We start from the raw sequence: 15210 nt of genomic DNA on the forward strand, positions 1-15210 counted from the left end.
TGCGTATATATGAAGTCTGTGCGCACCCATTCGCAGAGGACCGGTCGGCTGTGCAACGAAGGCGGGCAGCAGATCCACGTCGTGGGCTACGCAACGTAGCGGAAGGGAGGGCGCAGGCAGCGTAAAACGACGTCCATCTTGCGGAGAAAAACGCGGGCATTCTCCAGGCGACTGAACGAGTGCAGCTGCTCATAATACGCATCGCGCAGGAGGGAAAAGTACTTCTTATTGGACAAATAAAAATGCAAAAACTGCAGAAAAAAGGAATGCACACTCTTCGTTGATATTGCCGCGTTCGTAAAATTATATTGTAACAAAATTTTAAAAAAAACGACCATTTGAAAGGAGCAAAGAGAGGACACATAACAATTTGCACACGTCAAAATGCAATGAATGTTATTATAATGAATGAGATCTTCCTGTTCCCAATGGTCAATAAAGACTTTGTATTTTTTTTTATTTTCATTTAATGTTGTAAGTTCATTTTTTCGTTCGTATATTTTTTTTATTTCTTCTTTAATGATTTCCCAAATTTTATTTTGCTCCACGTTGACCCCTTGGATGGCTTGGTTTAGCTTGAAATCTGGGTGGACGTCAAAATTGCCCCTCAACAAGTGCATGTTGTTTTCGCTTAACGACAGTGCGTAGTCGGTGACTGGGTTGCTTTGCTCCCCTTTGGTGAAGAAGCAGATGGTGGTGACGCTGCCCGTTGTGCTGCTTTCATTTCTTCCTCTTTTGTCCCCCATCTGTAGCAGCGCATCGCCGTATTTGCAATTTGGGGCAGATTTGGCCCCACCCCTGTGACTCTTCCTGGGGGGTGTCTCCCCACTCACATTATTTGTGCATTCCCTTTGTATGGGCTCTGCCCCGGGGGGGTCCTCCCCCGGCACTTCTCCCACATAGTGGGGATATTTCGACACCGCCATGTATTTCGAAAGGATGGTGTGCACAGACAGTGGTAGAGCTGCCTGGATTATGGGCACACTCGCAGGGGATCTTCCCCGGAACGCCTCCCCTATTTGCTGCTCGTAATTCCGCACGAATATCCCCATCTCCTTTTGCAGTTCGGAACAAACTTCACCATACGTCTCCACGTCGTAAAGTATAAGCACAATATTTTTGTACCTCCTTTTGTACTCCTCCAAATTATAGAGGGGGAGGAGTGGCGAGATGTAGGTGGCCACCTTGGACGCCCCTTGGGGGAGGGTGCGTATCAGCAGCACGTCGTTAGGCAGCTTCACTCCGTCGAGGGAGTAGTTCTTGGAGTACAGCTCTCGGGCGGGTGGCAGGTTGTGCGGCAGGTCGCGCGGCAACCCCCCCGGAAGGTCACCCGGAAGGTCACCAGACAAGCCGCCCGACAAACCGCTTGACAAACCGCTTAACGAGTGGCACCCCCCTGCTAACCACCCGTGCAGGTCGCGGAACAGCCCCAGCGTCTCCGACTTGGGGCCATTCGAGCAAATGATAAAAAAGTGCTCATTTTTGTGAACCAAGTTGGCCAGCAAATTTTCATGCAGGATAGAGAGGATCACTTCCCTCCTTCCTGCGTCCCTCTCTCCAGAAATGCACACCTTCTGCCCGTAGTTTATCCTGTTGAATAGGTCTATGAGCAGTAAATTGGTGTGCAGCTGCTTGATGGCTACCCTCCGATGGTAGCTCTCCTTAACCCTACCCCTAAATATGTTTAGCTGATCGGTTGGCTCCTTTGATAGGAGGTGATGGAGGTACTCGAAAGGGGTATACACATTTGTTTCGTCATTTTTAGAGAGAAGTTGCGTGGGATTTTCTTCTGCCTCCGCTTGGCTGTCCTTCAACTTGCCATTCCTCACCCTACCCAGCACCACGCTGTGCTTATTAATTTGGAGCACCACTCCGTAGGTGGACTCATCCAGCTTCACAACGTTACCGATTCGCTTCAGTTCGTCTCTCTCCTCATCTGTTATAATTATTTCCTCATCGTCAATCTGTCTGTTTTTTTGAGTCGATAGGGGGTACTCTTTAAATATATTGCTCAATTCTTCTTCGAACAGGTTGGGTGCAGATTCATTTTTCAAATGCAGAGCACTACGTGTGTGGGTGCTCCTCCTTTTGTCTCTGCTATGGGGGCCTCTTAAACAGCGCCACAGGGGGGAAGCCACGTTGGTACTGTAATGCTTCTTCGGGGGGGGATGCAGAATGAAGTCTATGCATAGCGACTTGGGGCGAAGAAGCTGCTTTGCCTCTGCCAACGTTTTGATTATCATTCTGTTGGTAAGGTGGGAATGGTAGTGGTGAAGAAGAAGCCCCTTAACCAGCATGCTCTACAGGAAAACTGGAGCATACAAGGTGGGGCGGAACAATTATTACACCTACTTAACGTGTGCCGCGTAATCTACCACCATTTTGAAGAAATAGGCTTTTAAATGAGGCCTTGATGGGTGTACCGCTTAACCGCGTGGAGGGGGAGGTCCACAGGAGGTGAAGCCCATTGTGCTGCTATGCAGTTTGCCCTATCCGCTGCTCCGCTTAATAAGCTACGTCACCTTATGAATATGTTCGCTGCTGTGGAAGGGGAAAAAAAAAAAAAATCCCCATTTCGCCTGCTCGCAAAAAAGGAGTATCACTTTAAAGGAATTCCATCACGTCGTTTTGGGCTCTTCCGTTCATGCACTGACTTGCAATTTTTTTTTTTTCCTTCTTTTCGCATTTACCAGGATAATGAAGGACCGGTTCGTTTTATGCACCCTACAGGGGAGCGGAAAAAACGGGGTGCACCACATTCTGTGGATGAACTGCTCAACACGGGGCAGCAACTGCCAATTTCCCTTTTCACTAAAATGGATACCACTCGGTGAATGTGTCCCTGGGGGGAGATCGCCTAGGTGCAACTCCTCATACGCATGTGCATATTGTTACCAGTGAGCACAGACGGGAGGACCCTTTTCAACCCCGTATACCCGTTACACGCATGGGCGAGAAGAACCCACCGCGGGTAGGCATTCGTTTAAAGGCCCCTCCATGGGAGGGGAGCAGATGAAAAGGATCTAGACGTCTCCCCTACGATGCGTCTACTTTGGTGACCATCCCGACACGCTGCTCAACATATACCTGTGCATCATTTTAAAAAAAAAAAAAAAAAAAAAAAATTAGACTCCTCTTTTTTCGCGTGCTGCGCTGAGTATGCCAACCCGCGAGGGGTAAAAAAATGGAGAAAGAAAAGAAAAGCAAAGGAGAAAGGAGAAAGGAATCGTGGCCAAGTGAGAGGATGTAGAGGACTATCATCAACTGCTGCTGCAGTGAGGCTCTAGCAAAATGCGCAAAGAGATTGGGGAACACAAACCGATTCGTGTCTCGGCATAGTTAAGTAGTTCCACCCCCAAAAAAGGAAGAAGCGCGCACTGGACATTACCCTGGCGGAGGTTCTCTCCACAGAGGGATGCAAAAAGGGAAATAAAAAAAAAAAAGGAAATAACTTGTACTCCTTATTACTGACGATTAAGGGGGGGAGAGAAAAAAAAATAAACAAATAAAACAGCGGCACTGCGAATAGCGGCTCTCCAAGTAGCTGCCCCCCAAGTAGCTGCCCCCCAAAATGAACGACGGACTGAACAAGCTAACTTCCGTCGAGAGCGAGTACCTAGAGAAGAGCGGGAAAAAGAGAAGACAGAAATCTTTAACTCCAAACGATGATGTCTGCGTCCACCAGGATGGGAGCTCTGAACGAAATTGCTTGTCCACAGCCCAAGAGGGAATAAAACACAACGAGGGATTTCCCCTCCCCGATGTGCATGCAAGTGATAGGGGAGCGGGCCAAGGAGAACGTCCCTCCTGCGTAGACGCAGAAGTGGAGGAAGAAGATTCTGAAACGTTGGAAGTGATAAAGCAGCTGAGCTCCATTCGTATCGACTCAGACTCGGACAGCTCCGTCGGGGGGGATAAGGTGGTTTATAATAAAAAGGAAAACACGCCAAAAAAGAGGAACAAAAAAAAAAGGGGGAAAAACACCATCACGCCGTTGTGGGATAATTCGGAGGTGGAATGCGTGGAGGATGCCATCGTGTACGACGAGTCGAGTAGGCCTTCACGCGATGTCCATCTGCTGCTTTTGCTATGTCTCCCCCCGTGGGCAGCGCATTGTGGCGCCATCTCTTCTTACGAGGGAGTAGGGGAAGAAATGCCGCTTAGTTGACCATAACGGTGGGACCACTTGTAATGGGGCAAAATGACCAAATGGGTATTTTTTTTTTTTTTTTTTTTTTTTTCCCAATAGAGGACACCGAATTTCCAGACCTTCTGCAACTCTTCGAGGAATACAACGAGAAGTATTTTTTTAGCAAATTGAAGTCCGTGCAGGTGAAGTGGAGCAACAAAATGAAGCTATGCGCGGGGATATGCATATTTAAGGTGCGTGCCGTTGGGAGAGGGCCATCGCGCCTGGTGATAATGTGGATGGCGCTCCACGAATAGGTCCATTTTAAATGCAGACCGCTGTTCCCACAGGGGAGTATTCCCCTTGGGGGGGTGTCTCCCTTCTGTGCGCGGCTCTTCCCCTCTTTGGCCGTTTTTTTCCCACTTACTTCTTACCTTCCCAGAAATCAGGCTACTGCTGCATTCGGCTATCCCTCCCGCTTTTGAAGCTGCGGAAGATAAAGGAGTACCGGGTGGGCATGCAGTGTGAGCGTACTACTCTCAGATGTGTAGTTCTTGCGGACATGCGTAGACACATGTGTGGACCCCCCCGTGCTGGTCTAATTTCCCCCCCTTCTAGTGTGATCCGTTTCGACACAACACATAGTAAAATGCTCACCCCGCAGGAGACCCTACTGCACGAAATGATTCACGCGTTCCTCTTTCTAACGAGAAGCAACTCTCGACACGATGGGCACGGACCGGTGAGTGTTGTTCCCCGTTTGGCAGCGCGTTTCTTTTTTTTTTTTTTTTGCCAAGATAACCAAGCTGAAGAGAAGCGAGCAGAAGGAAAGAGCGTTCTTACCTACGTATCTACTTTCTTACCCACTTACTCGCTTCCTCTTTTTCCCGACGGCCCCTTGGCAGGAATTCAAAAAGCACATGTACCGAATCAACAAAGCGACGGGGCTGTGCATCACCATATACCACAGCTTTCACAAGGAGGTGAACTTTTACAGGAACCACGTCTGGCGGTGCACGGTTAGGCAGGGGGGAGTCCCCTCGTCCGAATGGAGAGGAGGGGTCTACTTCGCCTGAGCGAATCTCAGGGTAGCAGAGTGGCCTTGTGCACCACAACGATGTGACAAGTTTGCCAATTTTGCTTCCCCGCCTAAAAAAAAAGGGCGTCTGCAGAACTTACCCTCCCCACTTTGGGTACGTCAAAAGGTCTATGAATAGGCCCCCCGGGCCCAAGGAAAAGTGGTGTAAGTTGAGCAAAAAAAATGGGAAAAAGAAGGGGTCCCGCCGTGGGGAGAAGGGGCACTCTAAAAGGGAAGAAGTGTTTTCTCGCGTGTCCATTTATATGCTTCTTTGCCTATCAGTGCATTCTTCTATATGTGTACTCATTTGCTTGCCTTCCTTTCCGCCGCGCCGCCAAGGGAGAAGGCACTCCTCGTACTGCCGCGGCAATTTCGTCAAAGTGGAAGACGCTGAAGCGGCCAAGAATTCGGACACGGCACCGTTGGGCGAGGCCGGGAACAACTCAGGCACACTCGGGAAGGCGCTGGACTCGACGCGCGCGAAGAGTAAGAAGACGAGCGGTAAGTCTGCGCGAGATGTGTAGTCGGCACAGCGGGAAGGGCTGCGCTGTGACACCCACTTACGTGCCCACCGCTACACCCAATTGCCTATCCACCGCTACCCCCCCCGCAGCGAAAAAAGACGGCTTCGAAAAACGGGCAGACGGCGTAGAGGCAGAACTGCTGAACGACGCCATAGTCATTATGGACTCGAAGGAACAAACTGCGGAGAAGCAAAAAGAGGTAAACCAACTGGACATCATTAATTTAATAAAAACCCTGTTTGGTGACAACAAGCAGAAGGTGTGGTCCTTCCCTGACCTGTCCGTTGACTACCACAAGGCGTTTAAAAATGAAAAGTACTTTGAAATAGACTAGCGGGGGGGCGGGAAGAGGGAAGAGGGAAGAGGGAAGAGGGAACGGGGCCTACTTGGCGTGCCGCCCCGTTATGCATCACAAAGTCACCCCCTTACGCCTCACAAAATTGGTTACGTGTGAAGATGCCGGAGTGGACATCAGCATTTATATAGTTACACCCGTGAGGGGGGCGCGTCATATGCTCCCTTGTACTAACCAAACCCATTTTGAATACTTTTTAATTCTTGCACGAGTGTAATTTTGCGTTTGCTTATACGAACGGGAGGTGGTTAGCATCGAGGGGGGGAGAGCAACGTGGCGCTCCTAATATCCTCCTCTCCCCCATTCCGCCGCTAACCATTTTGAACGGCGCATTCCTTGTGACCTTTCAAAACGGCAGCAAATCCGCTATTCGATGATTTAACATCTGCTCAGTTTTGTCTTTTCGCGTTTTCGCTTTGGTTCTGGGGGGGCGTCGTGTGCAAACCCCGTGCACACCGCCTGCACACGGCGTGGTAGCGATAGAGACGCACACATGGCGCAAACGTTGTCATGAAATGGTACGCGGTTTGGACGCACGTAGACGCACGCAGACGAAGGTAGGTGCGGGTTACCGCTGGCAGACGAAGGTGGACACAGGTTACCGCTTGTTACCGCTTGTTACCGCTCGTTACCGCTGGCTACCGCCGACCACCCCGGCGCGTCACTTCCAAACCTTGCGGTCGACGAGGGGACGCGCGGCGACGGACTCCTTCGAGCACCAGTAGTCCTCCACAATCTGCTTATCCGCGCTGTTATTGACATCCAGCTTTTTAAACACGTGGTACTCGAACGACGGGTGGTCCTTCATCTCGAAAGGAATTTCGGTGCCCCTGAACAGCCACACCCCCTCGATGTCGTAGTCCTTGTTTTCACCCAGCACAGTGATCACAGCAAAGGAGTATTTAGAAAAGTTGTTATCTAACCTTTGCAAAAACCCACCAGCCATGTTACAAGCGACAAAGGATATTTGACATTCATCTTCCAGCTTGTCATATTTCATATAGTATAGGGAGAAACCACTTGCATCATACGTCTTCCAGAAATGAGGCATGGCGACGTTGAGGAGATCCTTTTCGTTACTAAACTTGTATTTCCACTCATCAAGGGAGAAGGAGGATGGGGGTAATAAATCGAGTGGATTCGTTTTCTTGGGTTTCTTTTCAGTCGGTTCATCACTTAATAACTCGCATTCATCGTCGTCACCATGCTTGTCTTCTTTCTTTTTGCTACCTTTATCCTTCTTCTTCTCGTTTGCATTTTTCTGCGCATTCTTCTCTTGGGCACCTCCCTTTTTGGCTGCCGCCTGCTGACTGGCAAACACGTACTTGAACTGCTTCTGATTGCTTATCGTGTTGTACAGGCGAAATAAATTTACATATTTTTTTAAAAACCCCTCATCCATTTTCTCCGATTTCATTGCAAAGTTTATAATGACACAGATGAATATATCCGCTAGGGTGATTCCATTCCCCACCATAAACTGGTTTAGCAAGAGGTGATTATTCAAACAGGCAAACGTTTCTTGTATATGCTTTAGGGACTTTTCGTTTGACTTATTGCTAATGTAGCAACAGACTGGGATTTCCAATTCGTAGGTATTAAAGTCTACCCACATGTTCACTTGTGCCTCCTCAAAGGCTCCCTTTCCTAGGAGGTTATTCTCCCTCCTTATGTTGCATAGGTACTTACTAATGGCATTACTTTCGAAGAGGCTTCCACTGGAGGTTACTAAAACGGGCAGTCTTCCCAGGGGAGAGTAATTCAGGAACTCCTGCGTCTTGTCATCCTTCCCGATTTCGAACTGGGGGATGTTCAGCTTGACGTTGCAGAAGGAGGCAACCACTTGGACTTTCAGCGACCTTATGTCGTTCTTCGGGGCTAGGAGTTTCTACAGGGGGGGGGGGGAAGCAGGTAAACAAAGTGACCAGCATACTGTTCTGGGGAAGCACCATTTGGTGAGCGGTTCGACTGTCCGCCCAAATGGGACATTCTCCTATCAGTGCGCTGGGAAGCTACTTCCCCAGTGCGTATGTACCACCTTGCATACGTCGCGCACCAGCGGTGATGTGCAACGGGGGAACAGCTTGGCGGCACCACTGCAGTGACAACTCTCTTTTTTATTAATTTGTTCTCCCTTTCACATGTCAGATCATATGTCACACTTTTGCTGCGTACGCCACTTGCGACGCGCCATGCGCAAATCTCTTTTGTTTTTGCTTCTTTTTTTTTTTCTCCTTACGAAATCCATTTTCTGTCAGCTTTGCTGTGGGGGTGGTGGTCCTTCGGGGGGCTCAAACGTACGAATGTATAATACACGCAATGTACGAACGTGCGTAAAAATACGTTTATGCGAGTTTGCACAATAAATACACTGCTTATTATAATGGCTTGGTTGCCTCGACGAGGAATGGCCAAATTCGCGGGGGCTCAGGTCACGCTTCAAGTAAAACTACTGATTAACTCTTTTGCTTTGTGAATATATACAGGGGGGGATACCAAATTGGGGGAGTTAACTTTTGTCAAAATATTTTTATCCTTTTTATCCTTTAAAAAATGATCAGCGGGTATGTCAACGGAGGCTCTTTATTTGTTCAAAAAAAAAAAAAAAAAAAATTCTCATAATAATGGGTGATCGGTCGACCGGTCGAACAGCCGAGTGAGCGAACAGCCGGGCGAGCGAACTTGTACTGTACGGGTAAATCTCCACTTGCGGAAGGGGCACATTTCGTTACGGGTTATTTTTGCCCTAATATGAAAGTATTATATTTTTTCTTTTTCATATTGGCTTCGTTCATATGACTTTCCACTTTAATTTGCAAAAAATGGGACATTCATCATGCATACGGTATGTTTATATGTTCTCTTCGCAAAGCCGTAAGGGTGGAACAATTAGCGGAAGGAAAACCCGTTCGCACTTTTGCAAAGCAGCATGTGGCAAACGTGAGCGTGTTACCGATGTGCGAATATTTTGAACTGCTGTGGCAGGGGGATAAACATGTGACGAAGTGAAATTGTGCAAGTGGTGGTAGTTGTGTTGGTGCGCCCTTTCGCTGACCTTAACCCTGGGGGAGAAAAGTTATGCCCCATAAACATGTGCCACCTTCCCCAATATGTACACATTATAAGCACCACCGAGTGATTTTTTCACAAAATGGTCATCGTTGCATGTGCTTTTTTGCCCTTTCTAAGTTGTCCCATCCATGGAGAGGAAAACTCCCAACCAAATGGGTAGCAGCTCTTACCAATTTGTTAGCCAAATGAAATTTTTTTTTACCTGACCCGTTCATAATTTTTTCTCCACAATTGTAACCCGTGCGCAAAGGCCAAATTGTGCGAATGAGAAAATTGTGGCAACTCACCCTGGTGTTATCATAATACGCGAAAAGGAGAAATCACACACACACGAAAATGCCCGTTATGCTGCTTCGTCCCTTAACCATTATCACCATTTTTTACAAAAGGGTGTGTGCAAAATGTTTGCCGTTCAGGGGGATAGCCAAAAAAAAAAAAAAAAAATTCCGCGGCGTACGTGGCTACCCCTCGTACGTATGCAACATCACATGGCATTCGTTGCGAGCTCCTCCTGGGTGTGTGACATATGTGGATACCGCATCGCATTATATTATATTACTTGTACGGATGGTGAGATCCCTTTCCCTTTTAATGAAATGAAAGAGAACAAAAAGGGTTAGCAACAACGCAGTTTCCTACACCTATCCATGAAAGTTGCTCGCGGGACGACGCAATCGCGTTTTCGTTCTTCGTTCAAAACAGAAAGTGCACGGGGAAAAAAAACCTTCGATAAAAAATGAACTGCACCACAGCATTTTCCCCCTCTCTTTGGCGGCACTTTTTATTCTCACAAAGGGGATAAACACCAATGTTTCACAGAATGATCATCATAAATTAGCCTTAAATGCAAAAATGAAAAGAAAATTTTCCCTTTCACTTGCATACGCGCATTTACAGTCATACGGTTTTGTTCTCTTAACATGTGCGAGTTGCAGAAACTTACGCATACTGTTGCATATGCAAAGGGGATGATTGACGGGTCGCAATTATCGCAGGGGTGTAAATATGAACATTTGGTGAGGCGACTTCCCACTCAGTTACTTAACGTAATTTTGAGGGGGCCTACATATACCTGCGCACGTACGCATCGATGGTATGTTGAACTGTGAACGGGAAAATTTGTGAACACCTTGGGGAGGTGAAAGGGCCGTTACTTTTTCCAATTATCTGGAGGGGGGTTACATCCGTTCGAAGCATTACAACGTGGCAATGACACGGAGAAAGCGCGCAGTGGTTTTATTTTTTCTTTGATAAGTTACATATGCAACATGTAAGGAAAAAAAAAAAATAGAGATTGTAACTGCGCTTTTTGTTGAGATGCCTTTTTGTTGAGAGGCCTTTTTGTTGAGAGGCCTTTTTGTAGAGAGCCCATTTTGTTATCCGCCTCCCTCGTGGAAGCCCCCTTTTGGAGTGCTCCCTTTAAAACGCTCCCCGTTGCAAACCCGACATGTGTTGACCGAGGGGGGGGCAGCATACTGCAACGTGTATTGCATAAATATGCATGCATATATATTTACGTACATTTATTTACGTGCATAATTTTTGCATATCCCCCCAGAAAAAAAAAAAAAATTCGGCGTGGGGTGCTTCGTATGCGCGGTCGGCACAACATTGCAGCGTGGCCAAAGGCGAAATATAAAATAAGCTTACGCAAAAGTGCACATGGCAAAATAAATAGGCCCAAGTGGCAAATGGGAAAGAAGCGCGGAAGGGATGCCTTGCAGTGCGATAAGCAGTACAAATATATATTATTACGTATGTGATGGGCAGTACTGCGCTCCCCCCCATCTGGTGGGTATACCATTTTACGAACCGCTTCCGCGTTGGTTATGCGGCACCCCCGGCTACGCTTCTTTTTTTTTCCGTATCGATCACCTTCCTTCCCAAGCTGACAAAGTTTTAGCAAACGGGCAAAAAAAAAAAAAAAAAATATTACCCACCCGATTGGGCATTACACGTTACATTTGAAAAAAGAGAAAAAAAAAACGTTCATTTTTCTTCCTCACAGTATTGCTAACAAGTTTTATGCATACGTATGTCGGGCTCACAGTACGTGCGAGCAACTGTAAATGATGCGCGAAAGGAAGAAGCACTTTGAAAGGTTATATTTTAAGAAGCAGCAAGCGGATAAATAATATTTACGCACGTGTTCACATCATCGAATAATATATATATTTTTTTTTTATTTTATTTATTTTTTTTATTTTTTTTCCGTTCGCGAATTTGAACAAAGTACCCTCGATTGTACACGCGTAAGCGTACATGTATTCCTCCCGCAATTCGTACTTTGCGCGAGCTGAAAAGAGATCTGCTTTTCTCCACCTGCCGAGCGGCAACGCGTAAGTAGAACCTCGCAAAGTTATTTAAATGCCGTAACGCTTTGCAAATTTGCTGCTCCAAAATTGCTGCTCCAAATCTGCCCCTCCAAATTTCTCCTCCAAATCTGACGCGCGAAAGGCAAAATGGCGAAGGACAACAAGGGAAAGGTGAAGAAGGCCGCGGGCGAAGAAACAGTCAAGTACTACAGAGTGAAGGGCAAGAAAAAAATTTTAATCCCAGTTAAGGCCAAGAAAACCATTGCGAAGAAATACTATGGAAGGAAATTAGCGTCAAAGAAGAAATACATTGTGCAGGGGAAAATGAGAAAGTCGATCGAAGTTGGAAAAGTTGCAATTATATTGTCAGGCAAACACATGGGAAAGAGATGCATAATTACGAAGGTATTAACCTCAGGGCTGTTAGCTGTCGTAGGTCCGTATGAAGTAAACGGGGTCCCTTTAAAGAGAGTTAACCCACGATACGTCGTAGTGACATCCACGAACATTTTTAAATTTGAAAATATGGCAGGGCTGAAGGATGAATTTGTCAAACTGGCCGAACAGATCGAAGATAATTCTTTTGTTAAATCTTTGGAAATAAAAAAAAAGCAAAAGAAACTTCTCAGCAAAAAGAATGAAGGCCTCTTCATGAATGACGTGATTACCAAAATTAAGGAGTTGATGAAGGAGGACCCCAAGATGCAGCAGTTGCAAAAAATCCAGAAGGAAATTGGCACCCTACTGAAGGATGAAATTGCCAAGAACAAAATCTTTGCAGAGTATTTGAAGTCCAAATTTACACTGCGAAACGATATGGCTCTGCACAAAATGAAGTTCTGAGTGGCTCACATGGGTACGCGATAACTACCTCTGCGCGGGTACGTATATATACCTGCACATATACGTATGTGCAATTGCCTAATTGTTAAGTTTTTTTTTTTTTTTTTTTTTTCCACTGTGCACACTCCCGATATGAACCCCCCCCCTTTTCTTCAACTCTCAATCGCATGAACGTGCAAATTCGTCGTGAAGGTTTTTGTATGCGATTTTGGCTCTGCGTATGTGGCGGCGTTTGCGTGCAGTGCTTCCCCTTAAAGTTGTGAAAAGGGACGGATTAAGAGGAGCACGGATAGGTAGCCCTGAACAGGGTGGCACTAGCTGGGTTTACCTGAACGAAGAAGCTGGCTCGGCGTAAATGTGGGTTCCTCCCAATTGAGCCACCCTTGAGCGGACTGCCCCCCCGGGGGAGGAGCTAACCAGGTGTCCTTTCGACACGGCGATCGCACATGGTGGGCGTGATGACACCCCTTGCTGCGAAGTGCGCTTCTAGTCGATGTGAGCAGCGGACCAGCGTCCCTTCTTTGGTCACTTCTTTGGAAAGAGATGCTGCCGCGCACAGGAGTGGGAAGTGAAAAGGGGCAACCCGCGGGGGATCGCCTTTCGGTGGATCGCTTTATGGTGGATCGCTTTTCGGTGGATCGCTTTATGGTGGATCGCTTTTCGGTGGATCGCTTTTCGGTGGATCGCTTTATGGTGGATCGCTTTATGGTGAATCACCTTTCGGTGGACCCCAACAGTTGACCATTAACGAGGGGCCGCTCTCTACTTCCACTCTGCTGCAAAGTTCGCTACGGCAAAATCGTTTCCCCTCTGCGGGTGCGTGCGTGCAGGGGCACACCTACGTACGCTACTGTGCATAATCACATTATAGAGTGATACGCACTGGAGAGGGAGGTTACACCAAAGGGGCAACACTTTTTTAAAAAAAAGGGAAGGAAAAAAAAAAAAAAAATGGGCACACCCATGAAGTGTATATTAAAACGCCAACACAACTGCAGGCAGGGGGCATATCTCAGTTCGACAGGAAAAAACCCTTTTTACAACAAATCGTTGTCGTCTCCGAGGTCCCCCTCCTCGGCCTGCGCCAGCTCCTCCTGCTGTCTGATCTTCCTTTCCTTGGCCTCCTCATTTTCCTTTTTTTCATTTTCGTCTGGATATTGCATCGCCTTAACTGCATCTGAGTAGAGCTGCAAGCAGAAGGCTATTCGCTTGTGGAAGGTTTTCATGGGATCACTCGTTATGTAGACGTCGCTGTTTGACTTTGATTCCACGTAGAGGTTGTCGTAGTCGATGGTGGCTTCGATGACTCCGTCGTGGATGGCCTTGGCCGTGATGCCCACGATGTCCAGGGGGGACTCCACGCCGATCTTCTTCCCGATGTCGCTCTGTGGGGGGGGGAAGCGGTGTGAGCAGCGAGGCGGCGAGGGCAGAGAGGCCGCGAGAGCAGAGAGGCGGCGAATGGGGGGCACGCCGCTAACAGGGGGAAGCAGCTAACTGGGGCACGCCGCTAACTGGGGCACGCCGCTAACTGAGGGACGCCGCTAACCGAGGGACGCCGCTAACTGAGGGACGCCGCTAACCGAGGGACGCCGCTAACCGAGGGACGCCGCTAACCGAGGGACGCCGCTAACCGAGGGACGCCGCCAACCGGGGAGCCCACACTTACGATCGAAATCCGGGAGTAGGAAAGGTTGATGATGCGGAGGGCCGTCTTAATCACATTGTGGTGGATGCGCTTTATGAGCAGGTAGACCCCATCACGCATGAACAACTGGTTATAGTCATTCATGACTTTGGCAAATCTGTTTATGTCTCCATTGCGAACGGCTGTGACTACGTGCTTATACGGGATGAGCTTGTTCCTCATAATTTTGTTGCTGAAGAGGGATCTATCGGGTATATCTCCCATGAGCAATTCTACTATGATTTCCATTTTGGTGGCTTCTAATTTGAACCCCTTTGCACTTTGGATGTTCTGTGGAGCTTTCCTAATAGCCTGGGTAATTTTGCTATGTGCCTCACTGTAGTCTAGCTGGATGGCTAGGATCTTGCCAATGTAGTATAGGTACCTAGCGTGCTGTGCATTTGATGAGGAGTTTTCCGGAAAGGACGTCTTGCTTACAAATTTCACCGCCAAATCGTACAGGTTATGTTTTAAATAATCCCTTAGGATTAAATTCAGGACTACTGTCTGCGTCATGATGTCTCTATGAAGGCATGCATTTCTATATATGTAGAGCAGCTTCTGCCTAACTTGAGAGAGTTTCCCACCTAATTCGTGGACCCACGAGAAATAAAAATACACCTTTGCATTCATACAGTCTAGCGATCTTCTATTCAATTTGGTAATCCTATTTACAATGACGGTGGAGAGATCCATTGCTTCATTGTAGCATTTATTATCCAGCAGGTAGAGCAGTACCATTATGTAGAAGAAGACCTCTATCTCTGGAGCTGCATGCGTATACGTTTTTTCGTTTATATTTAAAAAATCGGGGACTTCCTTTGGCAGCTCTCTAAATTCGTCTATGTACTTGGCTAGTATTTCGTAAATTGGGTAGCCCTCCTTAAACGTTTTGCTAATCAGGCTGATCATAATCGGCATGAGTGTGGCGCTTTCGTTTTTTATGCTCAGCCGCATGCATTTAATATACTTGAGCATTCGCAGGATGTACCGGTTGTCCTTGTAAACGATTGCGCTGTTAATGTTGTTAATGCTCGTTAGGAGGTTATTCACAAATATAGTGCTTCCGTCCTCTTTCGCCGCTGTTTCCTTCGCCGCTGTTTCCTTGGCGGCCTCCCCCTTCGCCTCCTTGTCCGCCTCATCCGCGTACTCGACCTTCTTGTGCTTCTCCTTCATGTCGGCGGTGCAGCGGCGGTGTGGCGGCGAGGCG

The 15210-nt window shown here is 47.5% G+C and overlaps 5 protein-coding genes across 5 annotated transcripts, besides 7 other annotated features; 2 read left to right on the forward strand and 3 right to left on the reverse strand.

The window, feature by feature from the left end:
- Positions 1-86: 86 nt before the first annotated feature.
- PVX_082855 (hypothetical protein, conserved) lies at positions 87-2243 on the reverse strand (the record flags this gene model as incomplete). Its single annotated transcript, XM_001614120.1, has 1 exon — positions 87-2243. The coding sequence occupies one exon, from the start codon at positions 2241-2243 to the stop codon at positions 87-89; it is 2157 nt and encodes a 718-aa protein (XP_001614170.1).
- Positions 1424-1452: a microsatellite.
- Positions 2244-3186: 943 nt separating the features above from the next.
- On the forward strand, positions 3187-6065 carry PVX_082850 (hypothetical protein, conserved; the record flags this gene model as incomplete). Its single annotated transcript, XM_001614119.1, has 8 exons — positions 3187-4052; positions 4250-4383; positions 4572-4640; positions 4794-4871; positions 5035-5148; positions 5291-5372; positions 5547-5708; positions 5821-6065. The coding sequence occupies exons 1-8, from the start codon at positions 3572-3574 to the stop codon at positions 6063-6065; spliced, it is 1365 nt and encodes a 454-aa protein (XP_001614169.1). The 5' UTR covers positions 3187-3571.
- Positions 6066-6127: 62 nt separating this feature from the next.
- Positions 6128-8945, reverse strand: PVX_082845 (elongation factor 1-gamma, putative). Its single transcript, XM_001614118.1, has 2 exons — positions 8326-8945; positions 6128-7974 (listed from the first exon to the last, which is right to left on the reverse strand). The coding sequence occupies exons 1-2, from the start codon at positions 8332-8334 to the stop codon at positions 6748-6750; spliced, it is 1236 nt and encodes a 411-aa protein (XP_001614168.1). The 5' UTR covers positions 8335-8945; the 3' UTR covers positions 6128-6747.
- Positions 6575-6604: a microsatellite.
- Positions 7294-7360: a microsatellite.
- Positions 8946-9322: 377 nt separating the features above from the next.
- Positions 9323-9350: a microsatellite.
- A 1916-nt stretch (positions 9351-11266) lies between these two features.
- Positions 11267-11304: a microsatellite.
- A 64-nt stretch (positions 11305-11368) lies between these two features.
- On the forward strand, positions 11369-12459 carry PVX_082840 (60S ribosomal protein L6, putative). Its single transcript, XM_001614117.1, has one exon. It carries the CDS (start codon positions 11621-11623, stop codon positions 12314-12316), a length of 696 nt encoding a protein of 231 aa, XP_001614167.1. The 5' UTR covers positions 11369-11620; the 3' UTR covers positions 12317-12459.
- Positions 11613-11635: a microsatellite.
- A 677-nt stretch (positions 12460-13136) lies between the features above and the next one.
- Positions 13137-15176, reverse strand: PVX_082835 (26S proteasome non-ATPase regulatory subunit 3, putative; the record flags this gene model as incomplete). Its single annotated transcript, XM_001614116.1, has 2 exons — positions 13137-13701; positions 13965-15176. 2 exons carry the CDS (start codon positions 15174-15176, stop codon positions 13354-13356), a joined length of 1560 nt encoding a protein of 519 aa, XP_001614166.1. The 3' UTR covers positions 13137-13353.
- Positions 14521-14542: a microsatellite.
- Positions 15177-15210: the final 34 nt, after the last annotated feature.

Source organism: Plasmodium vivax, chromosome 12 (genome assembly GCF_000002415.2).
Source record: "Plasmodium vivax chromosome 12, whole genome shotgun sequence".
NCBI lineage: Eukaryota > Apicomplexa > Aconoidasida > Haemosporida > Plasmodiidae > Plasmodium > Plasmodium vivax.